Genomic DNA, 23,735 nt, shown 5'->3' on the forward strand with positions numbered 1-23,735 from the left:
CCCTTCATAACCTATCCTGCAAACGAGTCCCACCCCTATCCTAACTCGCTACAGGTTCCAGCCTGGGTTGAACTGGGGTATGTGAAAAGCTAACTACCACTAGGCCAGCGTAATTTGCCTTTTTGGGAGCTGCCTTTGGTGTTGGCTCCGCGATCCCGAATCGCTTGCAAATCTGTCCCACGCCATTGGCTGCTTCTAGTTTGAGTACACAAAGCATGTGGCAGCCACCGCCATCGGATGAAGAGCTATTCGGGTCTGACGTCGATGCCGAAGGGTCAGAAGATGGAGAGTATGAGGTCGAGGATGATGACCAGGCGGATGGACAGGAGCCACCTCTTAGCGCTTCAGTAGAGGAGTCAATGGAAGTAGAGGAAGAAGGTACAGTGAGGAGTTAGATGCTCAGCCGTTTCCTGCTGATAGAGTTGCGAAGTATTGTGTTCTCAGTATTAGTCAACGGCGAGTATGACAGTGGTGAGATCAATGTGCAGGAACACGTTGGGGAATGTGCTGGATATGAAATAGACCCGTTTGTAAGCGACCCAGCTTTGATCACATTCATCATATTGGATTTCAAGTTCTGATCAGATTGTGTTGTGATATGTGAATAGGCGTCGCTCGTTCACCCGGCGAGCGTGAATTGTATGGCGGCGACACGGAACATGGTACAGACAGTTTTTCAGTGTAATTTCGGTCTGCATCGATGTTTAACTCATATGCCTTGAATAATTTATAGCGCTGGCTATTCACGGGAGGGGATGATGGATTCATTCGCAAGTTTGACTTTGCTGCAACGGTCCGGGGAGAGCAGTTGTTGACGCAGACGCAACGACATGGACTTGTGGATTCTATCGAGAAGGTTGGTCCATGCTTCGTTAGATGGCAAGGGGAGAAGTTAGCGAAATGGATTGGGTCACCGAATACTGACGTTGACCGGTGCGTACAGGCAGGTGTTCTGGTTTCAGCCTGGGAGAACGAGGAATTCCCGTCAACATGTGAGTGATCACGTTGTACCTGTAGTTGAAATAACGTGCACCTGTTAACCATGCCGTACAATAGACACAGCAGACGGGCTACCTGCCCTGGACCCCGATAATCCACCTCCTCTAGCAGCGGATTGGTCACCGGTATACAGCATAGATGTTCACTCGGAAGCTCATTGGTGCTTGACCGGGTGTAAGGTTCGACCTTATCCTTATGCGTAGTCTATCTGTGGGGATTGTTGCTCATCACCTCGCTTATTGACATATAGAGTGGGAATATAAATCTGTGGTCCATACGACACGACGAAGGGCACGTAGGTACTTTTTCGTAACGAATAAGCCTTTGCGGCTTTATTACTGACCATACCGTTCTTCACTGCATTTCTTCAACAGTGTCAGCACATTCTGCGCGGTCACAATAATGCTGTGTCTGTGCTTCGTATTACACCGGGGGAGCGGGGAGTAATTAGCGGGTCATGGGACAGGACACTGCTGGTATGCGTGTTTTTCAGGGAGGGCAAAAAGGCATCATATGTGATTCCGCTCTTTCACACAGCGATGGGATCTGAACACCGGAGAAATAATTCGGTCTTTTCAAGGTGTAACGTCCCAAGTAACGTCCGTAAGCTTTAGTCCTTCCCCCGCATCATGCTATCCAGATTTGATAAATACGGAGGTTGTGAACGGCATGGATGCTTTAATGGCCCCATCAGCTGCTGAGGATTCCTTGTTGATGGCGACCAGCTACGATGGAGCTGTGCTCTTGTTTGACCAGCGGCATCCAAGTGGGATTGGCAGAAAGCTCGTGGCATCGATGAGTGGCGCCCCTCCATGGACTGTTTCGGTACGTGGTCCTGTACAAATGGCGCTGCACATCGTTGAGCGATCTAACACAATTCTACGCCAGGCTACATGGAGTGCCGATGGCCGTCGAATATATTGCGGACGAAGGAACGCTACAGGTGTGTATGCCTCGACCCAGTGATTCTTTTCGGAAGTATGAGCTGACAGGGTTTGCGTGATGTTTAGTCGATGAATTTGATGTAGCCGAAGGTCGTCTGATACGAACGATCCGCTTGCCAAGAGATTCAGGCCCTGTATCCTATGTTAGCGCCATGCCGAACAACAGACATTTATTATGGTATCTTATTTCATGTGGGTGGGCAGTTTCCTACAACAGTATTGCTTACTGACATCCAATTGAAGTGCATCGCAGGACATTATACGTTTATGGGACCTTGATCTGACCACAGACTCACAAACCCAACGGGATTTACCGGCGCCCGTCCAATCTGTGACAGACGGGCCTGAGACAGGTCAATCATCGACCTCTAGCTCGCCGCCAGCCAGCGCGATTAGCACGCCTAAACTCCCCACCGCCGGTCTTACTCTGTTCCTTGATGAGGAAATGGGCACTGACTCGGTACTGGGCGCATCATTGTCGGGTGGAATGGACTCGGATACGGCGCTAGCTCCCGCCACTGGTGGGATGCTTGGAATGTCAGAAGAACCTGAAAAGGCTGAGGTGAACGGAAAAGGCGGCTTCCAAGAAGAAGATTTTGATACAGCACCCGTTGTGCCATTTACCATCGTGCCGGGGCATAATAGTGGAGTTGTATCAAGCATATGTGAGTAAGAGGTCCCCAAGCTCACATCGCGGATTCTGATCATTGACGTCGTCACCTGCCCTGACTAGTGATCGATCCTGCCAAGCGCTATATGATCAGCGCATCGGGAACTCGCGGATGGGATGGTGTCGCATCTAACTTGTGCTTAGTGTATTATGTGAAACCGACTTTGCGGGCAGAGGAATGAAAGGGCTACGAGCTTTGTAAATTCTAATTTAAGGGAGGGTTGCGCGAAGTCCTATGTGATAGACTATAAAATCTCCGTGAGGCAGTTTGTTTTTGGTCAATTGTATATATGGGGTATGAATACTAATGAGTATAATAGTATGGGTTGGACATGGTGAGCATATGGCATGCCCATCCATTACGAAGAATTTGAAAACTTAGAATTCAGTTAGCCGCGTGACGCCCGCGCGAGAGGTATATTCATATCGTCATGACGTGTCGCAAACTCCTAAATATGGGATCTCTTTCTGGTTTTTTTCGAGGCGGCTCGCTCCCCTCCTCGCTCTGAGTGCTATCACTGCGTCCAAATAGTCCTCGGATATCGGCACTTTTAGTCTGACGATCTTCGTCATCTCCAGGCCTAAAGTGTCTGGTGTTATTAAATTGCAGCCAGCCGAAATGCAGAGGTTTACCCACCATCGTACGCAGACTCCCTTATCTTCCAGCAGTTTGGCACATGTTGACCAGCTAAATCGGATGACTCTCGGGTAACCGAAAACGCGGTCGATGTGCTCATTCAGCCACTTAATAGTGTTTGGATCTATATGCTCAGATATCAGTAATGGTACAGTTGCAATAAGCGGAACGTGGACAAGCACCAGAAGGATAACCCGATCCAAATTCCCGAGAGAAAACGTCGTCCAGTCCCGTTTCGGCAAACACCCACCCACGAAGGATGGCATCTCGAGTCACCTGCATTTCAAGTTAACCAGAGTTTTCATTGTTCCCTGTTATCTGGCACCTACCAACCTTTGCACATATACTAGCAGCACTCACGCATGGAAATAACGAATCTGCTTTCTTTGTGACGGTGAAGTCGATCCGCGGAAAATGCGCCTCTAGTTTCTTTTTGTAGGAATCTGGCGGTCCAACTGTGTCGACAAAGACCTAAACATGTCTAAGTCGCATGCCCAGCAGTGACGGGAAGTTGTATTTACCTCTGTCACCTGCACCCCATTCTTCAATACGCGCGCAATGAGATCTATCGTCGTGTCATGAGCGAGCTCATTGAGATTATGTTTAGCTCTGTATAATGCGTACCTTCAGTACATGATATTCCCATACGTTAGAACTGTATATCGGAAAGATTACCGTCGCAACATGCATTCAGAGATGTCCTGAGGACTGCAAACATGGACAGCCCAGCCAATCCAATCGGGATGCTTCGAAAGTGTTTGGAAGAGTTGATCCCGCTGCTCTTCTTTTAGCTGTTTGGAATCTAGGGGAGATCGGCGTCGTTAGACATCTAGGAATCCAAACTTGGACGCCAAAGGGCATAGCATACCTGCAAATCCGACTTGCGCCAAATCGTCCTTCCTAGTGACAGGGACATAGCTTACTGCATATACCATTGGTCCTACCAAGACGCAAAGTCAGCTAGATACATTTTCGACTTCCTCCGCCTGATCGCCGAGGTTCTTCCAGATAATGCTTGCCTACCTAACACGGGTCCACGACCAGCCTCGTCCACTCCCAGACAAACCGCCTCCGTCTCCGCGCACTCCTTAGGAACAGTGGAATAATAGGACCAGGATGTTGTGCATGGGCCGTCCGGAATGTGGTCCAACTTAACAAAGGCCTCGGATGTCGAAGTAGTTGGGTCAGAAACTGGTGTTGGAGGAGGTGAGGGCGAGGGAGACAGGGAAGTCATGGAGGTTGTTGACACGGTAGATATTGAAGACGACGTCCGCTTCAGGGAACGTCGTGTTTTTGGTGGCATTGTAAGTGAACTAATCTGGTTGTCTCTTTTTGCAATGAACAGAGGCTGGTCGTTCGAAAACCAGCGACAAACCATGTCGCCTTGTTCCAATTGCTGATCGGTATGTCCGAAGGCACGGACACTATTCACGTGACTTACATTAATTCGCCAGATCGAATGCCCAAAGATCTGATTGTCGCTATGGCGAAGGTGGCACAGCTGATCCCCGAAACGTGGACTGTGGGCGATCTTCGCCAGAGACCATCCCAATTAGCCATTGAATCGCGGCCCTTTGCCTTGGATAAGCGCTCGTCCTAACCATGACGGCGTCGCAGGAGCAGCAGGAGGGCGAGGCCTTCACCAAGGTGTCGATTTTGGGACAGGAGACTATCATCGTAGGAATGAACATGACCAACTACCTTGTCAACGACGTAATAGCAACTGTCCCTGCTAGTAGCTACATTGTCGTTACAGACCGCAACATTGCCCGCTTCCACCTCAATCCACTAGTTGAGACCCTCAACGCTGCCCTAGATGCTAAGCACAAAGGTGAAGGTACAAGACCGCGAGTATTATCGTACGTTATGCCACCGGGCGAGTCTGCGAAAACTCGCGAAATTAAGGCACAAATCGAGGACTGGGTGCTGTTCAACAAGTGTACCCGCGACTCGTGCTTCTTGGCTTTGGGTGGCGGAGTTATAGGGGATCTTATCGGTATGTTTTCTTGTGCGGTTGAACCCGACGAGGAGCGACCATGATGCGGATTTACACCATGCGTTGGGTTTCACGCATTTTGATATTTCTGGTTTCTAGGATATGTTGCCGCAACGTTTATGCGTGGAGTTCCAGTCATTCAAATTCCGACAACGCTGTTGGCAATGGTGGATTCGTCAATAGGAGGCAAAACAGCAGTGGACACACCGCATGGAAAGAACCTGATTGGTGCATTCCATCAACCCAAACGGATTTTCATCGATCTACACTACCTTACAACGCTACCTAAACGTGAATTTGTAAATGGACTTGGCGAGGTCATTAAAACTGCTGCAATCTGGGTTGAAGAAGACTTTGATTTACTGGAAAACTACCCGGAAAAGATATTAGCACTAAGTAACGGTGTAGCTGGTGCGTAATTCCTTCGTATGTTGAAAGAACAAGAGGAGCGCAGATTCACAGTTTCCCAATAGGCGACCCCAACTCGGAGGAAGTCCAACTGCTCAAGCGAGTTATTCTTGGATCTGCACGAGTAAAAGCCCACGTGGTCACAGAAGATGAGAAAGAGGGCGGACTACGTGGACTGCTCAATTTTGGTCACTCCATTGGTCATGCAATTGAAGCCATTCTTTCCCCAGAAATGCTTCATGGCGAATGTGTATCAATCGGGATGGTGCGCGAAGCCGAGATTGCGCGTCATCTGGGATACTTGAATGAGGTTGCCGTGGGGCGCTTAACGAGATGCCTTCAATCTTACGGGTTACCTGTATCTCTTGACGATAGGATTGTACTGCAGCGTGCACCGCATAAGCACTGTCCCGTGGATCAGCTTTTAGATATCATGCGGGTGGATAAGAAGAACCAGGGTGACAAGAAGAGGATTGTCATGCTTGCCGGCATTGGTAGAACCTATGAACCACGAGCCAGTGTCGTACCAGACGATGTCATAAGAAAGATACTGTCTCCAGCCGTCCAGATCGCGCCGCCAACCTCCCCCACGACAGTCAATCTAAAGGTACCAGGATCAAAGTCCATCTCGAACCGCGCATTGATTCTTGCTGCATTGGGAGAAGGTACATGCCGGATACACGGACTGCTTCACTCTGACGACGTCCAAGTTATGCTTGACGCTCTTCAGAAGCTCGTCGGAATAACCTTCTCCTGGGAAAATAATGGAGAAACTTTGGTGATCAATGGAGGCGGTGGACGCTTGAAGGTACCCTCAAAGGAAATATACTTGGGCAACGCTGGGACTGCATCACGGTTTTTGACAACAGTTTGCGCGCTGATTCCTAAACCTGGAGCGGAGCGGAAGGGTGCGATCTTAACAGGCAATCCTCGGATGAAACAGCGACCCATAAAACCTCTGGTTGACGCTCTTCGAGAAAATGGCGTGGACGTTAAATATCTTGAAAACACAGGATCACTTCCCCTAGAAATCACGCCGAAAGGCACTGGACTTCCCGGAGGAACTATCAAGCTATCGGCGTCGATTAGCTCGCAATATGTCTCCTCCATCCTCATTTCTGCACCATACGCCGCACAACCCGTAACGCTCGATCTCAGCGGAGATCACGTTATATCACAACCGTACATTGATATGACAATTGCTATGATGGCCTCCTTTGGCATTAAAGTCACCCGTATCCCCGGTACCAACACCTATCAGATACCACAGGGCGTTTATCGAAACCCTCAAAACTACAATGTGGAAGCAGATGCATCTTCTGCCACCTACCCACTCGCTTTCGCTGCTATCACTGGCTCTACCGTAACTGTCACCAACATTGGAAGTGATTCTCTTCAAGGGGACGCGCACTTTGCAGTGAAAGTGATTGAAGCAATGGGTGGAACTGTGAAACAGACCGAGACGACCACAACGGTGCAAGGGCCAGCTCAACTTCGACCTATTCCTCAAATTGACATGGAATCGATGACGGACGCCTTTTTGACCGCTTCCGTACTTGCCGCTGTGGCCGTTGACAAGAATGGTAGTGGCACAACTCAGATTACCGGAATTGCAAACCAAAGGGTCAAAGAGTGCAATCGCATTGCTGTCATGGTCGAACAATTGGCCAAATTTGGTGTTTCTGCATCTGAGCTACCGGATGGCATCGAGATTCGCGGGGTTGACCGTTGCCAGTTACATGCTCCTGAGGGTGGGGTCAAGTGTTACGATGATCATCGTGTTGCGATGAGCTTCAGCATTCTTGCCTGCGCTATGCCAGCAGAACAGTGTGCCATCATCAAAGAGAAAAAGTGTGTGGAGAAGACATGGCCTGGATGGTGGGACACTCTTCAAAACTCGCTGCAAGTGAACATTATTGGCGTTGACTTGGAGGATAAAGTAGAAGAGAAAGGGCATGAAACTCCGGTGCCGGATGCTGGCGCACACGTGAGTTCCCATGGCGCGCAGACGTCATGCGACGACGCAACCATCGTTCTCATTGGTATGCGTGGAGCCGGCAAAACACATGCTGGCAAGGCAGCCGCTAAGGCATTCGGACGAAGGTTCATCGATATGGACACATACTTGGAAGAGTCACTTCAAACGACCATTCCTAAGTTCATTGCAGAGAAAGGATGGGAAGAGTTCCGGAGACAGGAGACTCTATATTTGGACGAAGCTCTGACAAAGGTACCACGTGGTGCCGTGATTGCATGTGGTGGCGGCATAGTGGAAACGGAAGCTGCCAGAGCAACCCTTAGAAAGTGGTCCGGGGCGGATGGTTCAACGCGGAAGGGATATGTTGTGCATATCAAACGTGATATTTCCGAAGTATCTGCTTACCTTGATCAGGACAAGACTCGTCCAATGTACGGGGAGGATATGTTGAAGGTCTGGAACCGAAGGAAGGACTGGTACAAGGAGTGCTCTGCACATGAGTTCACCATTGTCCATCCGTCTCCTGATCCTAACTGGTCAGATGTTGAAGGTGACTTGGTGAGGTTCCTTACATTTATTACAACCGTGAACGGACCACATAACAGCCGGCTACCCGGTGCTGTACCACCCCCACACACGTCAAGCTTCTTCTTGTCCCTCACCTACCCTGACGTTAGTGAAGCTCTGCCCGTCCTTGATAGAATCTCGGAAGGTGCTGACGCGCTGGAACTACGTGTGGACCTCTTGGCTTCGCAAGATGAAGAGTATGTCGGAAAGCAGGTGTCTCTTTTGAGAAGACACTCGGAGCTACCTATTGTGTTCACTGTCCGAACAGCTGGTCAAGCTGGCAAATTCCCCGATGACGACCATGATAGGCGCCTCTGTCTGCTTGAAGCCGGTGTACGATGGGGTTGCGAGTATGTGGATTTGGAGGTCGATGGTCCGCTGGAGCGTGTTGAACGGCTGGTACAGAATAAGGGAAACAGTTGGATCGTTGCATCGTACCATGATACTACCGGAACAGGCTTGTGGGAGGAGGAGGGCCATGGTTCAAGTCTGCTCGGTAATCAGAAGGGCCAGCAAGCTGTCGCTGTTCGGTTTCGTGACCAGTATGCAAAGCTCCACCCATACGCAGATGTAATTAAGCTCATCGGACGTGCAAATCGACTGGAAGATAACTTTGCTCTCTACAAATTTGTCAACTCTGTTGTTCCAAGTCTCGGATTATCACCAAAGCCGTTAATTGCAATGAACATGGGCGGTATCGGGCAGGTATCACGGGCGTTGAACACGTTTTTGACTCCTGTTACGCACCCTCTCCTTCCGAATGCAGCTGCACCCGGGCAGCTTTCTATTTCGCAAATCTACCAGTTACGTAGCCTGTTGGGACTGGTGCCTGCCAAAAAGTTTTACTTGTTTGGGGCTCCGATCTCGCAATCTGTATCGCCGGCGTTGCATAACGCGGGATTTAACGCTCTGGGGCTACCTTACGTCTACGAGTTATCCGAGAGCCCTGATTGGCAGCATGTACGAGATGTTGTGAAGCAGGGTGTTGCAAACGGAAGCTTTGGGGGCGCAAGTGTGACGATTCCTTTGAAGGAGGATGTCATCACGCATGGGATTGTGGAAGAGATGACGGACGGAGCCAAGGCCATTGGTGCCGTCAACACGCTCTGGGTTGGCGCCAACAAGAAAATCATTGGCGATAATACCGATTGGTTGGGCATCAAGGCATCTATCAGAAAGCGATTGGCACTCGTTAATGCTGCTAGTGCGACACGAACGATTGGTGTCGTAATTGGCGCCGGTGGAACTGCCCGGGCGGCCATCTACGCACTAAAGAGTTTGAATGTAGATGAAGTGAGGGTGTGGAATCGGACCACGGCGAAGGCGGCAGCCCTTGTTGAAGAGTTTGGTGGTGCGGTTGTCACATCCTTGAACCAGCTTTTCACGGTTGCAGATGCATCCACACTCTTCATTATTGTTGGTACGGTGCCTTCATCCGCCCAGTCAGAGATGGACCTTTCCGCAGCGCTGGCATCATCACCAAAGGGGATACTTGTGGAAATGGCGTACCGCCCACGGCGCACACCCTTGATTCAGAATGTGGAAAAACTTGGATGGCCCGTTGTGGAGGGTGTGGAGATTTTGAGGGAGCAAGGGTATGAGCAGTTTATTAGATGGACTGGACGGAGAGCTCCTTGGAGAGTGATGGAGGAGGCGGTTGAAAAGGCATATGTATGAATCTGACGCTGCGGGATAAAAGTACATTGGGCATATTGTGTATTTAGTTTGAGAGTTCAAAAGTACAATAGGATCAACTTTTCTTTACATATAATTACTTGCTTGTTGAGATGCGAGGTCCGTCCTCATTATAGAAACAATCATCATGGGAAATTACTTTAATCCTCGCTTCCATGGGGGACATACGGGTCGCAGTGCCCTTCGGCTATCGGACATATCCGAACTGACTAGAATAGCACTGGTCGAGTGGCACAGTCATATTGCCCGGTTAAGATCAAACGTAAGCATTGTGACATCCGTGCTCTCTCATCAGGGCTCTCCCGAACAACTGACACAAAAGGCCTAACTCATTGCGGAGTAATTTCATTCCAAATATTCACTGAATGTGGTTTCATTCACAAAAGCAAGCCCACTGGTTGCAAGAATTGTAAATCCAAATCCTTTCTTCCTTTAATAGTAAAATTACAGGAGCGGACCGCGCGAACGCAATCCCTCCCACCACCAAAAAATGTCCACTCACGCTGACTCCGAAGAGCCAGGTGACCCCGGGCCTTCGAACTGTTGTGCAATGTCGAGAACCCGAGATAGCCACCGCCTTGTTGATCACGGTAAGCTCGTAGCAGGTAAGTATGCAAGAACAGGGAGGGGCGTGGGGACGCGCTGCTTTTATAGACGAGAGGAACTGCGCCACGACTGCGCTGAAAAAATGAAAAAACGCGTTGATTGGCCAGATGAATTGAATGATTCCCATTGGTTGAATTCACATGTGAGAATCACATGCTCAAGACAGGTGCGTTACTGAATAAAGGCAGTCAAGATATAAGTGCCCCAGATCATTGTCTCGTTCATGTTTTGAGTAAACTCGGATTGCTCAGTATAACTATTGCTCATTATGCGATCCAGGTTCATTTCTAGCATACAGTGCTGAGCGCACACGACACATGACAATGGATCGCCTGTCCAGGACGGATTTCTGCGTGATGTGACCATGTCAGCCAACCGAAAGATCCGGACACTCACAAGCTCTGAATCTGTAATGTGTTTCGAGAGTTGAGCTGCCGCACATATGGCACTGCGTAGGGGCAACCCAGAGGCTTTCTATCCCGGATTACATAATACAGATCACATGATTTTAGCATTAAACCTCACTTTGGCAAGTTCGATCGGCGTTGGATTTGCCTGCCTGGCCTTTGAGAACTGTGCGAGCCTCGCCGAACTGGCAAACCAAAACAGCAAAGGATTCTAGCTAGCGCAACGATTCGCTTCAGAGATTTTACTTGTCCAACCGGTTTCTGACATCTCCTGGGCTTTAAGGATATTTCCAAACCATTTCCTCCAATTTTTTTTAATCGGTGCTGCTCTGGTCAGTCGTTTTGCCAACTGTCCCATGAACCAATCGGGACAGAAGTCCAAACACTTTGATACAGAAGTGGAAGACATTCTGGACTCGGAGGACGAGGGAAAAAGTGGAATAGTAGGTGGATTTCTGTGTGAAGAGCGACATTGTTCGAAAGGCATTGATAAACTTTGCTGTGACTAGAATGGGACGCAGCGTCGCATGCAAAATATTAGTGGGAAGACAAGTCAAGGGACAAAACGGTAAATAAAATTGAAAAAGCACGGGATCGAGTTTATATGGGAGTCCACTGAAATTTCTCTATAGGACGGGCATCCCTATAGTCGTCCCAAGCAATGAAGTGAGTTCGTAGGGATTATTTTTGCTACTGATCAACGTCCATTGATGAGCGAGGCACTCTAGAAGCGAAGAAAAAACGCGGGTGACATAACCGACTCCTCATCTAGGCCCAAGTCGTCCAACTTCTTTGGCAGTTATTTTTCTTACGCTTCGTCACCAGTGTCGTCACCAGCACCGCACTCTCCCTGTATGCATGTCTTTGTTCAATGACCTTCTTAGCGAATGACCCTTACTTAGTGTCACCTTTGTTTCATCCTAGTCCCATTGTTAGAACGGTTAGTGACAAGCAGAGATACAAAAGATAAAAAAGATACAAAGAACAGATTAAACGTCAACCACATCCGTGGGGTGAGATAGTTGCGATTCATTTTTTTCATCTCAATGATTAACCGAACTTTTGGTCATCAGTCTCAGAATCTTGGTGCCCGAAAGCGCATCACTTCATCGGAAAACGCTCCGCGATTACTTTTCCACAATCGCCCTACGTCTGAACGTGAAACAGAGACCGAGTTTGTTGATGTAGATGACAGCGGCGTCGCCCTAGTCGAAGAGGATCTTGTTCAATGTGCGTTGAATGGTCATTACAAGTCTACCAGGTTCCGAATGTAGTACTGATATAACATTCCACAGCCCTGTTCGACCGCTCGTTTGAGACTATCAAACCTACAATCACTCCTCACAAAGAGCAGGCTGTCGCAAAACAAGAGCGTCCTAAAACCTCCCGTGGCCGACCATCACCAGCAACTTTAGTTCCTCCTGCAGATTCTACGTTTGAGGAGTCACCGCAAAAGCCTGTCCGAACTCCAAAGATCACAGAACGAATGAAACCACATGTAAGTCAATTTAGGTCGTCGAGTCAAGTACCAATAGCTAATCGCATTCTAGGCTATTGTGAGAGTTCCAAGTAATTTATCACAGCGAATTGGCGACTTCCCCCGCCTTCCGTTGGAATATGTAATTCAAGATGGAAATCTCGTGGCGAGTAATGAGACGGAGCCAGTCCTAAAAGTTCACACCGATGTGAAGATTCGCTGGGCATCACAGACTCAAATCGACATTAAGGGGAGTTCAGTTCGACGGTTTGGGGTGCGTATGCCTCGTTCGGTTGCAAGTAGCTATAAACAGTAACTAACCCAAATGTTGTTTAGTACGTACAGGGCGTCGAGATATCTGGAGTGCTGATCGATTCAACGGAACATGAACGCATCTACTGCTTTGCGCGCAAGGAAGATCTGGATACGTTTCTTCCCTTGTTCTCGCGATGCCCTATGGGCGGAGTTGCCCGGCAATTGAGGTACGCTTCATGCACTATCGGGATCGAATTACGGTAGCTCATTACATGGGCTCTAGTGGTCGTGACGTAATTCAAATGGTCGACTTTTACAACAATGCAATGGCATTGGCGAATCCGCGAAAGAAGAGGCGTATGGAGGCCGCTATATCTGACAATGCTAAAGCAGATGGCCCGATGGCAACTCGCCGAAGCACCCGGACGCGATCGCAGACATCGTGGAACGAAGAGTAAGGGGTTTGAAACATTGAATCTATTCTTTTTGCATCAATATGAAGTATGTATGATTACAGGCTTTTCCGGTATCCACCACAAGGCAAAAATTCGGTATCTGTACGGCAGGAAGATTATGATCGCCTCGATGACGGGGAGTTTCTAAATGATGTGGTAATAGAATTCTATCTCAAGTGAGTATAGTCTATCCTTAGATGTCGCCCTTGGGACATGCATCAACTAACTTATCCCGCTTTAAGACACTTGATGGCAAGCTTGGGCGATGAGGTACTAAGAGATCAAGTGCATATTTTCAATTCCTTTTTTTACGAGCAATTGGCGCACAAGGATGAGGCGTCAAAGTAAGTTGATGCATTTGTACTTCTTTGGGCCTTTGATGCTAAGTCATTCCACGACCAGAAAAGGGGGCGGCGACCGGTCTGGATACGATCGAGTAAAGAAATGGACCTCAAAAATTGACATCTTCAAGAAGCGTTACATCTTCATACCTATTAATGAAAAGTAAGTGGACGAACCCTGGGGCTATGAAGGGTGGGGGCTGTGCGATTGTACTGGGCCTGACTCCATGCGGTTCGATCTAGTATGCATTGGTATCTTGCCTTGATCTACAACCCTGGCGCACTGTTGCAGCCTCAGTTAGTAGATGAGGAACTAGACGACATTATTAGACCATCCCCTGGCACCCTATCTCCTGAGGACTCGGACGTGTTTGCTCCGGACCTACCAGCAGAGGCCGACGTAGAGCTCGATGGGAACCCAGATTCGACCATAGAGGTACTCAGTAGCGGTCCAGCAAGCGACGAAATACCTGAGGAGAATGAAGTCGTTGTGGTTCATAGCCAAGACCCTCAAGAACACAAATTGGTTGTGCTCAAAGACTCGCACGAGCCTGTGCATGTCATATCAAGTGGGGAGTCGCCCAAGCGCAAACCAAAACGAACATATAAAGGCAAAAAGGCGTTGTCGGAGAACGAGTTGCGTGAGAAGGAACAGCGGGACATCGAAAAGAGGAAGCTTCGGACGACTGCAAGTTTGAGGCAGTAAGAATCGTTGCCTGGGTGGTGCATGTGTAATTCTTGGGACTAAACCAACTTGGCACAGATGTAATGTCATCATTTTGGATTCCCTACATGGCAAGCACCCTGCCGCCATAAGTCGACTAAAAGGGTACGAATGAAACACAGTTTAGTCCATTGGGGGACTACCTGAATTAACAAACATTCACAGATACCTTGCAAAAGAGGCCGAAGCAAAGCTGAACGTACAGATCGATCCGAAAGCTGCGCAAGGAATTCATGCAAAGGTGCGTGTATGTCCGAAGATTGTCCCACTGGTTAGTGACCTTACAAGGCCTTCGCGCATTGCAGGTCCCGTTACAAACCAACCACTGTGACTGTGGCATATATCTCCTGTACTATGTGGAAGTGTTCCTGCGCGATCCAAGAAAATACCTCCATCTCATTTTTGTAAGTACCTCAGTCCATTAACTGAACTTCCTGTATTCAATGGGCACCCTGCTCATTGGTTCCGCATAGAACCGGGTAGCAAACGAAGACGCCTGGTTTGCACTCCGTGACGTTAAACAAAAACGCTCGGAGATCAAGAAGGTCATGGATGCGCTGAGACATGAGTTTCACCTTTCAAAAACCCAAGAATGTATACCCGAAAAATCTTCTACGTCAGCGAATGCGTCGAGCAGAAGTTCTTCTTCTTCAGGTGGATCAGCGAAAGGGTCATCACGTTAGTGAATCGCTGGTGCCTTCCTCGTCGAGCTGGGAATGAATCTAATCTTGTCAGAACATGCGATGGGAGCCTGGAGTGTGTTGGGTTGGAAATTTAGGGCATTGTACATATAAGCAATTTAGGTGGGCACTTGAAAGTTGGTCGCCTGGGGGGCGCCGTTATACAATATTGTAATAGATTATGGGTTTAGGATGACGGGACAACAGCAATTGAGCATGTTTCCTGCTGGTATGGCAGTGACCATGCCACGACACGATGTATATCAGGAGAGATGCTCAAGAGGCGTCTGCAATCCAAGACTGTCGTCGGCAATACGTGGTGTCGATCATATCTGCACGCTTCCATGACGGCTGGGTCTTGGAAACCACCACTTCATTTACAAAACTACGTAGCATTTCGATATCAGTACACAGAGTGCCAACAGGTTCAAAGTCAGTTCCCTTACCTTATCACTCTTTAGTTTTGACCGGCGGTCCAACAGTGTTTCGTTCAAATTTCCTTCCTTTTTCGCCTTCCTCAATACTGTTGTGTCCTCTTGTGATAGGACCAACCGCCCGCCGCCCCAACTGTGGAATTTTTTACTGGTAACCAAGATCGGATGTGAGGAATGATAGCCTGGATGATGCATCTATGAAGCAGAACTCACATGTGATCCACTTCCAACTCCTCAGCATTAATGCTAACATCGACCTTCTTTTTCTTCGCCCGCGCCTTGTTGGCAGCCTGACAACGCATTTGGAACACTTCTTTGAATCCAACATTTTCTGAGTCCGCCCTGGCCCGACCATCAGCATCACATTTGAGGAATTTCTCGAAACTACTCTGCAAAGCCAGGCCATCCTCTCTCAGCACAACCTCCCATTCTTCTGATGGTCCCATTGCCTCCCGTTCGCACTGTACTACCCCGAATTTATCGGAACCAAGGTACCGATCATATGCAGACCGAAAGCAAAGCTTGGAAGAATCTGGAAGACGTTTTGCGACAAATACTTGCGATACTGTTGTGGGTTCGTAGGATGCGAGTGGGGTAGCGGGATCAATGGGTGTGAATTGAACTTTGGAGGAGGAATCAGAGCAGTTGAGAACGGATGCTGGGTCTGTTGAGGTTGTGAGAAGTAAAATAGGACCCTTAATATCATCAATATGGTCTACAGCGACCCAGCCATCTTCCGGTAACGTTTCTTCAGCTTCCGTTTCCGCCTTTCGCTTCTTTTTCTTTTTCCTACATGTGAAAGCCACTCAGTAAATCAACCATAACCACATGACAAAAAGGCGTAAACTGACTTTTCAATTGTGTTATCGCCCTTGAAGCTCAGTTTTGTCTTCCTCATCTTTGGTGATCTTGACTGATCAGCAGGGTTGCAAAAGAATTGTCCAAAAGGGTTGATCAGAACTGAACGTTGTTGCGTGACTCATCGATTACGTCATCCATGGCGCCAGCAGTGGTAGCAGCCATGCAAGGACCGGCTTTCGCACTCTGCCATGTTGAAATAATCTACTAAATTCATTTGTATATTATAGTCTGTCCTTTAGAATGTCACTTGACAGACGACATATTCTGTCTCTTCCTTCGGAATTGGCTGCTAGAATAGTGAGCACCCTCACTCTCGACCATTTCTTTCCATTTGCTTGCACTTGCAAAACGCTCTACGGCTTTGTGATGGAGGAAGCGCAGCTCGCTATCTTATATATGGAGAGATTCGGAAAAGATAAAGTGTTGGAAGCAATGCTTGCTTTTGATGAGGAGGAGGATGAGCTAGTCGTACCGGAATCTTGGCGAGTGCCACGCATTGCTAAAGGTAAGGCGTCGACATAGCAGTGCCAGGAACTCGTATCCCTGGTTTATAGGTATTTTTACAAGCGCTCATTGATCGTGTATACTGTAGTTCTCCTCATCAATCGACCATCACTTTTGAAGCGGCTGCTTTTGACATCCAATCACAGCTTGGCGCTGGTGCGGTTCGCTCTTGACCGTCTTCTTACAACGTGCATGGACTACCCAAAGACTTCACGCAAAGTACCATTCGCGCTCAGCATGATAATCGATTCACCACGTAGTCAAGAGTTGGCAGAAACGGACAACTTGTTGGACATTGACGAAGGAGAATGTTTGGAGGAGGAACCAGAGCTTTTCATTTTCTGTTTTGATACTTATCTGAGTTCTGGACCGAGCGCCAGAATTCTGGAGAAAGACCCAAGTGATCGCATTTTGATGGGTTTTATGGAGATGGAGTGGAATGTTGCGAATGGCTGGGACAAGTATGCGCGGTTACTAGAGCTGCTTAAACAACGCGAAGATCGAATATCCCCCAAGTGGCTACGGTCATGTCTCTCACAGCATGCGTCGAAATTCAAGTTTGCTGGCAGATCCGAGGGAATATCCGTAATTCAAGAAGCGTTCACAGATTGCCGAGGGGAAGAGTTCGCGCTGGACGCACTCGTGTATGCTTCGCGCTTCCTTCGCGAAAACCGAAATTTATCATATCTCCGACAATGCATTGAAGAGGGAAAGCTTACCCTCGACTACCTATTGCAACCAAATCCTCCCTTTGCTATTCCATACGGTCAGCAGGCCAGTGTATTCCTTTGGGATTTGTTGACAGTGAACGATATGACGATGAATCTAGGAGAAACAAGTGCTGAACAGGAAGAGAATATTAAGTTCTGGCTGATATCAGTGTACCCAGTGCTTCTTCCTCTCCTGTCTGAGCCGCTTCCCCAAAGTGCTTTCGGTCAATATGGGCGTACAACGTTGCGCCGCACACAGAACGCCAGCAAATTCAATTTGGATAATCTACTCCGCGAACTCGTCCACCCCTTGCGACCAGCCAACCGTTCCGAACGTGTTGCCAATATTCTGAAGGAAATCATACGTGACAACCGTGATATCACCGGTGCTAAAGGCAAAAACATATACAGAATCACACCCACTTTTATGACATGGCTAGTTAAGAACGCGGGCAGCCCTAGCTCCCACGATCTGTTGAAGACCTGGTTTGAGGTGTACCAAGATCCAAGTGGCAACAATGGTACCGTCACTCAGGGAATTCACAAGTCTCTCGCGGCTCGAGCTGGTCTATATGAATTTGTACAGAGCTGCATCCTTTCTCCTTCGCCAGCCATGGGAACGCGCTCTGCTCGCAAGGGCAAAGGCAAAGAAGTTGTGCACATGGAAGCCTCAGACGACGAAGATGATATCAACGATGAGAGCCTACCCGAATACCCAATACCAAGCGAAGGTCCTAGCGGGACCGGCCGACGTCGAAGTAAACGATTGCTGGCGCAAGTGGAACACGAGGAAGGCGACCCGTATGAAGGGGGATCATCATCGACCAGGAGAACGCGGAAGAGGTTTAGCTCTGGCGCGTAACACGGTGAACAGGTACAAATATATTGATGTTTGTAGGGTTGCACGTAGTGGTGGTTACATATTTTGTACATAACATAAGGACATGCAAATGATTGCTTTTTTCTGGGACAATCGTATATGGCTGTTTTGGAGTAAGTAGAGATAATCCAAGCGCAGACATTTCCAGAAAGGTTGTACTGTACTGCGCGGATACGCGTGTCCGCCTGAGGATCGCAAAGGATCTCATCCGTTTCCAATACCGGATGAGGGTGGTGGTCGATCCAAACCGCGGTATTTTTGTACGCGGCGGAGGGTCTTTTTCAGGGGACTCTCGGAGCAATCCCGAATTGGCGGGAAAAAGAAGCTTAAAGTTCAAAGCGCAGCGACACATGTGAATTCGAACACTACGCCCGTGGCTTAAAAACTCCGACGCGCGTTTTCAGTCTGGGATTATAATCGACTGGAGCCTTTTGGACGGGATCTCAGCGACACCTCATAACATGAGCCTGGAGAGTCAACACTGCCAGCGGGAGACTTCCTGCAAATACTCACCTCTTCATCAAAGTTGCAACAATGCTCCATCCGGCGGCGCACCGCTCAAATACCATTGGGCGCCTTCTTCTCACCATTCTCTCACTATCAAGCGTCGCTTTGGTCGTCATCATCTGGCAAATAGCTGACGTGCGGGATTTAGGAAGAAGTGCGACAGAACGACTGCGAAGTACCGGTTTCCGGTGGATTTGGAGCAATGCTGTTGAGCAGATAGGGGATGCGAGAATCCCGCTCTGTTTGGTGGCTACGTGGGGTGGAGGTGATTTACCAGAGTATAGTCAGCTATTTTTGGATTCGGTGGTAAGTCTGGTAGAATTCTCAGAATACTACCACTTGCTGATATCGTTCATCTCCTAGGTACGAAATCAACCCTATGCGCATTTATCACTATTCTACCATAATGCGTCTGCCGCTCCCATGCGGCCGCTCCTCCACTCCCACCAAAACATTGAATTCATTGATATTTCTACCATCAATAAGAAATACGGGGAGCAAGGATGGCCGGGTTTTGCTGCCGATGCATTATGTCGCATTTATGAGGCAGAACCTGTCCCACCTGGGGACGATGCGTTTTTCAATAGCAGCAGTTGGACGCGGGAGTCGGCGCGCCCTTTGAATTGTCAGCAGCTACTGCAGGGTTTTGAACCGCATGGTCCTGGAGTCATGATGCAGGTACGTGCATTGTAATTGGCCATATATATGTCAATTATTAGGCGTCTAAATTGGTCCTTGGCTTGAAAATCCAGCTAAGAGGAGCATACGGGCAGATGTTTCAAGAATGGATTGCACCAACCCGGTGCAAAGCATGGGCTTACACAGACCTGGACACAGTGCTGGGTGATCTCTCGCATTTTCTCGCCTCCCAAACCACCTCTCTACCATGGCAGACCGATGTGTTCACGTTTTCTGCAGGAGATTTATGGAGGCATTACGTCCATGGACAATTTACTGCGCATGTTCAAAACCTGGACGCACCTTCTCGAGCGTTTGCTGTCAATCGACTATGGCGTCGATGCCCTCTCTTCCGCACGATGGAAGACATGGATCGCGAGTTTCGACGACAAGGATATCGGGCCCTGGATGAAGGATGCTATGCTCATGCTGTGTTGACTATGCCAGGGATACGGTCGTTGGTTCTGCCCTGGCAGTTTGCCAGCTGGGGCCATATGTATATGGGTTCGTCAAATTCGATGTTGGTGCTCGGGAAAGCAACGATTGTGTGCACATTCCAGAATCAGGAGGAGTGTTGGAAGGGACCTCAAGGGTTTTATTCCTTGGTCAGAGCACTGTGGGAGCGGGGCGTGGAAGATGGACACAGGTTCGATGATACCCTGGCAAAGGACCAAGACAGCGCGGGTTTCCCCGAAACAGCCGACTTTACAATGTCATCGATGCGATCACACCAGAAACTTGCAATCAATGCAACTATAGGACAATGCGGATTGTGGACCCCACCAGAAGAAACCCTTTGCTTGGGTCACTCGTGGGAGTCTCTCAATATCAGCAATGATAAACCATCAAACTCAATTCTTGCCGTTCATAGCACGGGACCGAACGACGTTGAGCTAAGGTTATACGATCCGCCAAGCGTAAGCCCGAGCGTTCAGGCCGCTATGGGTGGGATGGGGAAGAATGGGGGCAATATCAAGGCGCTATTAAGGCCCGACTCGACGGGGGGACTCATTGAGGTTGCACAGCTTCATTTTCAGAGCTGGAAGGAAGATTTGGCACGGCAGTGCCGGTCATGGCAAGATGTGTTTGGGAGTGACCTGGCTGTTCCAGAAGGTGCAAACACGATGCTGGGAATAGTCATGTACGGAGACAAAGTCCTTGACGGAACTCAATGGTGTCAACCATAAGGCAATGTTGAAAAAGAAACAAAGAATAACCTTGTATATAAAATGTCTTTTAAGTGACACTTTTGATTATCCAATCTCGCACGGTCTGTGACTCATCGTGTACACAGCACCAACACAAACCAGGAGATCGGCGTCCTTCAAGACGACCTTCCAGCATCTCATACTTCCAGCATACTATCCGACATGTTCCCTCGTAACTCTTCTTCAGCGGGGCCGGATTCTGGGGCAAGCTTGTTTGTCAAATTGGAGAGGATAGGTAGGTAGAATGTGACTTTTAATAGGAGCTTGGTCAATTGTTATCAAAGCGACGAAACAGCTATGAAGAAGCCATCATATATTAAATAATATCTCTGTATTAACTGACTGTTGCACACTTCTGGGTCTCTATCACAGGCAAGGGCTCCTTTGGCGAAGTTTTTAAAGGGTATGTACAAGGACGCTGATAAAAGGAGTGACTTTTGTTTTCGCGCACGCCGGTGTTGCGCCAACAGAAATCATGTATGCGATCGATATGGGAATTGGGCGGCGGGCCAACGCTGTTGCTAACAAATCCCCTTGCACCTAATATCCGTATGTTCCTCTGATTTCAGGTTAAATCGGCAAACCGGCGAGCTTGTCGCAATCAAAGTCCTCGACCTCGATACAGAAGACGATGAAATAATCGATGTACAGAAAGAAATTACCATGCTCTCTCACTGTGATTCAGAATACATTACACGGTACCATGGATCGTATTTGAATGAAACGAAACTGTGGGTCATTATGGACTATGCGGCGGGAGGGTCGATAAGAGCAATTGTAAGCATATCTTGATATCGGGTTCATGATCTGATGGATTCGTCTTTTAACACGGACGATTATCTTCTCCGTAGTTGAGATCCGGTCCAATCGATGAGAAGTATATTGCCGTCATCGCTCGGGAAGTCCTGTATGCACTGGTATACCTGCACCAATCTGCAGCAATTATCCATCGGGATATTAAGGGTGAGGCACCCTAACGGTGCTTCAAACGTCGAACGTACAAGTTCAACTAAACTAGACCTGATTACTCAATAGCCGCCAACATTCTCCTCACGGACGAGGGCAAGGTCAAGTTGTGTGACTTTGGAGTGGCCGGTCAAATTACCATGTCATGTCTACGACGCAATTCATTTGTCGGAACGCCTTACTGGATGGCGCCGGAGATCATCAAACGGGCGCAATATGATTTCAAGGTCAGTCAGTGCAAGGTGATTATCAGAGCCGAAATTGACGGCTGACACTGTTTGGGTTTGACAGGCAGATATATGGTCTTTGGGTATAACAATTATCGAATTGGCAACTGGGAATCCACCATTCGCCGATCAGGATCCGCGAAAGGCAATTTTCTTGATCCCAAGAACAAGACCGGCCAAGTTGGAGGGTAAATTCTCTGCTGCGTTAAAAGAGTTTATTGCACTCTGTTTGAAGGAAGAGCCTGAAGAGGTTGGTACTTTCCTCGTTCTCGGATAGCGTTACAACGTTGGCGCTGTGAACTGTAATTGATGTTTATTGGTCATTTGGTAGAGACCTTCTGCCGAAGATCTCCTTCGCACAAAGTTCATACGAGGTGCTCACAGGGGCACAGCGGTTCTGCAGGACCTGATTGCGCGACAGGAGCATTGGCGACGTGAGCATCCTGGGGATCAGGAGGAAGGAAACGCATTGGATCGGTATGTCATTGTCACATAATTCTTGAGGTGTGACGTGGCTGAAACTTGGATATTTACGTGCTCTATCGATAGGGACCGGGATGGAGAGGCAAATCTCGCAGACGATGATGATGAATGGATCTTTGAAACCTACAAATCCAGCCAAGTCTCTCTCAGAGTTGAGAACGGCATGAATACCATTCGGCCAGCGTCGCTTTCCAGATCTCAAAACGAAACTGAAAGCTTGGGAAGTGGGGTCGTCTCGTATCACTCTTCAGAAATCCAGTCCACAGAAGTCGTTCCATCGACGTCCCATGCCCCTACGTCTGGGCAAGTGCAAACGTCACCATCACTTCCGTCAATATCAACATCAGTCGATCACCCCAAACTAGACGAATCAACGCTTTCCCCAGTATTCCCTATTTCACCCACATCCGTCCCCCCACCATCCGTCACACAAACCACCACAGATCAGCCACCAGCAAAGGGTGTTGCGGGAGGTCCTCGCGCGCCCTGGAATGCGCAACCGGCTCTGAGAAGCTTTTCATTACCCAGCGAGATTTCCGGAATGGTCACCAAAACCCGCGGAGAAGCGACTTCAGTCGTATCCGCCAACACACAACACGCACTTGACGAACACCAGCCACCGCCCCTTCCGGCTTCTTCCACAGTATCGGGCCACTCAGGATCCAGCACACCGCCGTCCCTCGCGAATTCTTCAGCATCTTCCACACCCTCACGCGCCAGCGTAGGCCGCCATACACCGTCTTCTTCAGTGGACGAAAAGCTCCTCCGAAGACATAACACCAGCAGCGGCGCCATCAGTAGAAGCAACAGCACCACAACACCGCCACCATCAGCACCCTTGCCATCCGGCAATCTCACACGCCGACACGAACGATCGGTCTCGTATTCGGGTGTTCCGACCGCCAAACGTCCCGGGGCCATTGCACAATCCTATATCTCACCCGTAGGGGCAGCTTCACTCTCTGCTTCATCTCCATCACTGGGAATGCTTTCCCCCCGATCTCCTGCTAGAAAGTTTACCACATCGGCGATGGGGGCTGGCGGGTTCAGACGACATAAGGGCATTGTGGGAGTTGGAGCTGCAAGCCCGTGGTTTCGACAACGAAGTGCGAGTATGGGTGCTATGATGGGTAAAGGGTTCCCGGTGCGTGTATGAGCTAAAAAGGAATGTTTTTCAACATGCATTGTATCTAACCTTTCATACTTTCCCGTTACAGTTCCGCGACCCGTACGCCTACTTGGCTCGCCGATCCTCCCGCGATACCACGTCCTCCACGACCAGCCTCACGACGCCTTCATCCCTCTTTTCACTCCGCCCTCTCGACCTACCACCTCTCAAAGACACTGAATCCCTTACAAATGAGTTTATCAGTAGAATTGGCGATACAATGCGGCTATTAGAGGGTGTGGAAAAGGTGTTAAGCCTATGGTAATGGTA

General features: G+C 48.9%; 7 protein-coding genes across 8 annotated transcripts; 5 read left to right on the forward strand and 2 right to left on the reverse strand.

The window, feature by feature from the left end:
* Positions 1–215: 215 nt before the first annotated feature.
* On the forward strand, positions 216–2,953 carry SPPG_01276 (uncharacterized protein; the record flags this gene model as incomplete). The annotated part of the gene is made up of 13 exons (XM_016749601.1): positions 216–378; positions 445–530; positions 609–662; positions 734–856; positions 944–992; positions 1,057–1,178; positions 1,250–1,294; positions 1,374–1,475; positions 1,537–1,824; positions 1,888–1,942; positions 2,010–2,121; positions 2,187–2,608; positions 2,677–2,953. The coding sequence occupies 13 exons, from the start codon at positions 216–218 to the stop codon at positions 2,793–2,795; spliced, it is 1,740 nt and encodes a 579-aa protein (XP_016611859.1). The 3' UTR covers positions 2,796–2,953.
* On the reverse strand, positions 2,735–4,626 carry SPPG_01277 (ribonuclease HII). Its single transcript, XM_016749602.1, has 8 exons — positions 4,274–4,626; positions 4,119–4,190; positions 3,926–4,052; positions 3,772–3,859; positions 3,584–3,721; positions 3,433–3,526; positions 3,251–3,374; positions 2,735–3,194 (listed from the first exon to the last, which is right to left on the reverse strand). The coding sequence occupies exons 1-8, from the start codon at positions 4,551–4,553 to the stop codon at positions 3,035–3,037; spliced, it is 1,083 nt and encodes a 360-aa protein (XP_016611860.1). The 5' UTR covers positions 4,554–4,626; the 3' UTR covers positions 2,735–3,034.
* A 169-nt stretch (positions 4,627–4,795) lies between these two features.
* Positions 4,796–9,987, forward strand: SPPG_01278 (3-phosphoshikimate 1-carboxyvinyltransferase). The gene is made up of 3 exons (XM_016749603.1): positions 4,796–5,246; positions 5,346–5,657; positions 5,720–9,987. Exons 1-3 carry the CDS (start codon positions 4,853–4,855, stop codon positions 9,874–9,876), a joined length of 4,863 nt encoding a protein of 1,620 aa, XP_016611861.1. The 5' UTR covers positions 4,796–4,852; the 3' UTR covers positions 9,877–9,987.
* Positions 9,988–11,019: 1,032 nt separating this feature from the next.
* Positions 11,020–15,038, forward strand: SPPG_01279. Of its 2 annotated transcripts, none has more exons than XM_016749605.1 (18): positions 11,020–11,350; positions 11,417–11,475; positions 11,540–11,573; positions 11,636–11,759; positions 11,832–11,920; positions 11,981–12,137; positions 12,203–12,405; positions 12,458–12,658; positions 12,721–12,866; positions 12,923–13,093; positions 13,157–13,270; positions 13,337–13,438; positions 13,497–13,598; positions 13,679–14,137; positions 14,199–14,264; positions 14,325–14,400; positions 14,465–14,563; positions 14,633–15,038. In XM_016749605.1, the coding sequence occupies exons 1-18, from the start codon at positions 11,264–11,266 to the stop codon at positions 14,840–14,842; spliced, it is 2,499 nt and encodes an 832-aa protein (XP_016611863.1). In that variant the 5' UTR covers positions 11,020–11,263; the 3' UTR covers positions 14,843–15,038. The 2 variants fall into 2 exon arrangements, with proteins under 2 accessions (XP_016611863.1, XP_016611862.1); XM_016749604.1 differs by having other exon boundaries at positions 11,639–11,759.
* SPPG_01280 (uncharacterized protein) lies at positions 14,958–16,211 on the reverse strand. The gene is made up of 4 exons (XM_016749606.1): positions 16,125–16,211; positions 15,487–16,062; positions 15,286–15,421; positions 14,958–15,224 (listed from the first exon to the last, which is right to left on the reverse strand). Exons 1-4 carry the CDS (start codon positions 16,169–16,171, stop codon positions 15,213–15,215), a joined length of 771 nt encoding a protein of 256 aa, XP_016611864.1. The 5' UTR covers positions 16,172–16,211; the 3' UTR covers positions 14,958–15,212.
* Positions 16,212–16,318: 107 nt separating this feature from the next.
* SPPG_01281 (uncharacterized protein) lies at positions 16,319–18,404 on the forward strand. Its single transcript, XM_016749607.1, has 2 exons — positions 16,319–16,639; positions 16,727–18,404. Exons 1-2 carry the CDS (start codon positions 16,375–16,377, stop codon positions 18,208–18,210), a joined length of 1,749 nt encoding a protein of 582 aa, XP_016611865.1. The 5' UTR covers positions 16,319–16,374; the 3' UTR covers positions 18,211–18,404.
* Positions 18,405–18,644: 240 nt separating this feature from the next.
* SPPG_08920 (STE/STE20/YSK protein kinase) lies at positions 18,645–23,730 on the forward strand (the record flags this gene model as incomplete). Its single annotated transcript, XM_016757069.1, has 12 exons — positions 18,645–19,041; positions 19,099–19,413; positions 19,488–20,554; positions 20,708–20,856; positions 20,994–21,024; positions 21,191–21,398; positions 21,473–21,584; positions 21,657–21,814; positions 21,879–22,064; positions 22,146–22,291; positions 22,364–23,441; positions 23,515–23,730. The coding sequence occupies exons 1-12, from the start codon at positions 18,763–18,765 to the stop codon at positions 23,728–23,730; spliced, it is 3,945 nt and encodes a 1,314-aa protein (XP_016611866.1). The 5' UTR covers positions 18,645–18,762.
* Between the last annotated feature and the right edge of the window lie 5 nt (positions 23,731–23,735).

The sequence above is a fragment of the Spizellomyces punctatus genome (assembly GCF_000182565.1).
Source record: "Spizellomyces punctatus DAOM BR117 chromosome Unknown supercont1.2, whole genome shotgun sequence".
Classification (NCBI taxonomy): domain Eukaryota; kingdom Fungi; phylum Chytridiomycota; class Chytridiomycetes; order Spizellomycetales; family Spizellomycetaceae; genus Spizellomyces; species Spizellomyces punctatus.

What these genes read in the sequence shown, in the direction of transcription:
- SPPG_01277 (XM_016749602.1), bottom strand. Translation starts at nt 4,553, where the DNA reads ATGCCACCAAAAACACGACGTTCCCTGAAGCGGACGTCGTCTTCAATA. An exon ending in GGCGCAAGTCGGATTTGCAG is followed by an intron (nt 4,053 to 4,118) that starts GTATGCTATGCC and finishes GATCTCCCCTAG; the next exon opens with ATTCCAAACAGCTAAAAGAA. An exon ending in TGGATCGGGTTATCCTTCTG is followed by an intron (nt 3,375 to 3,432) that starts GTGCTTGTCCAC and finishes CTGAGCATATAG; the next exon opens with ATCCAAACACTATTAAGTGG.
- SPPG_01278 (XM_016749603.1), top strand. Translation starts at nt 4,853, where the DNA reads ATGACGGCGTCGCAGGAGCAGCAGGAGGGCGAGGCCTTCACCAAGGTG. An exon ending in AGTTATAGGGGATCTTATCG is followed by an intron (nt 5,247 to 5,345) that starts GTATGTTTTCTT and finishes TCTGGTTTCTAG; the next exon opens with GATATGTTGCCGCAACGTTT. An exon ending in ACTAAGTAACGGTGTAGCTG is followed by an intron (nt 5,658 to 5,719) that starts GTGCGTAATTCC and finishes GTTTCCCAATAG; the next exon opens with GCGACCCCAACTCGGAGGAA.
- SPPG_01279 (XM_016749605.1), top strand. Translation starts at nt 11,264, where the DNA reads ATGAACCAATCGGGACAGAAGTCCAAACACTTTGATACAGAAGTGGAA. An exon ending in GGAGTTGCCCGGCAATTGAG is followed by an intron (nt 12,867 to 12,922) that starts GTACGCTTCATG and finishes CATGGGCTCTAG; the next exon opens with TGGTCGTGACGTAATTCAAA. An exon ending in CAGACATCGTGGAACGAAGA is followed by an intron (nt 13,094 to 13,156) that starts GTAAGGGGTTTG and finishes GTATGATTACAG; the next exon opens with GCTTTTCCGGTATCCACCAC.
- SPPG_01280 (XM_016749606.1), bottom strand. Translation starts at nt 16,171, where the DNA reads ATGAGGAAGACAAAACTGAGCTTCAAGGGCGATAACACAATTGAAAA. An exon ending in GGCGATAACACAATTGAAAA is followed by an intron (nt 16,063 to 16,124) that starts GTCAGTTTACGC and finishes TTTCACATGTAG; the next exon opens with GAAAAAGAAAAAGAAGCGAA. An exon ending in GAGTTGGAAGTGGATCACAT is followed by an intron (nt 15,422 to 15,486) that starts GTGAGTTCTGCT and finishes CTTGGTTACCAG; the next exon opens with TAAAAAATTCCACAGTTGGG.
- SPPG_01281 (XM_016749607.1), top strand. Translation starts at nt 16,375, where the DNA reads ATGTCACTTGACAGACGACATATTCTGTCTCTTCCTTCGGAATTGGCT. An exon ending in AGTGCCACGCATTGCTAAAG is followed by an intron (nt 16,640 to 16,726) that starts GTAAGGCGTCGA and finishes TGTATACTGTAG; the next exon opens with TTCTCCTCATCAATCGACCA.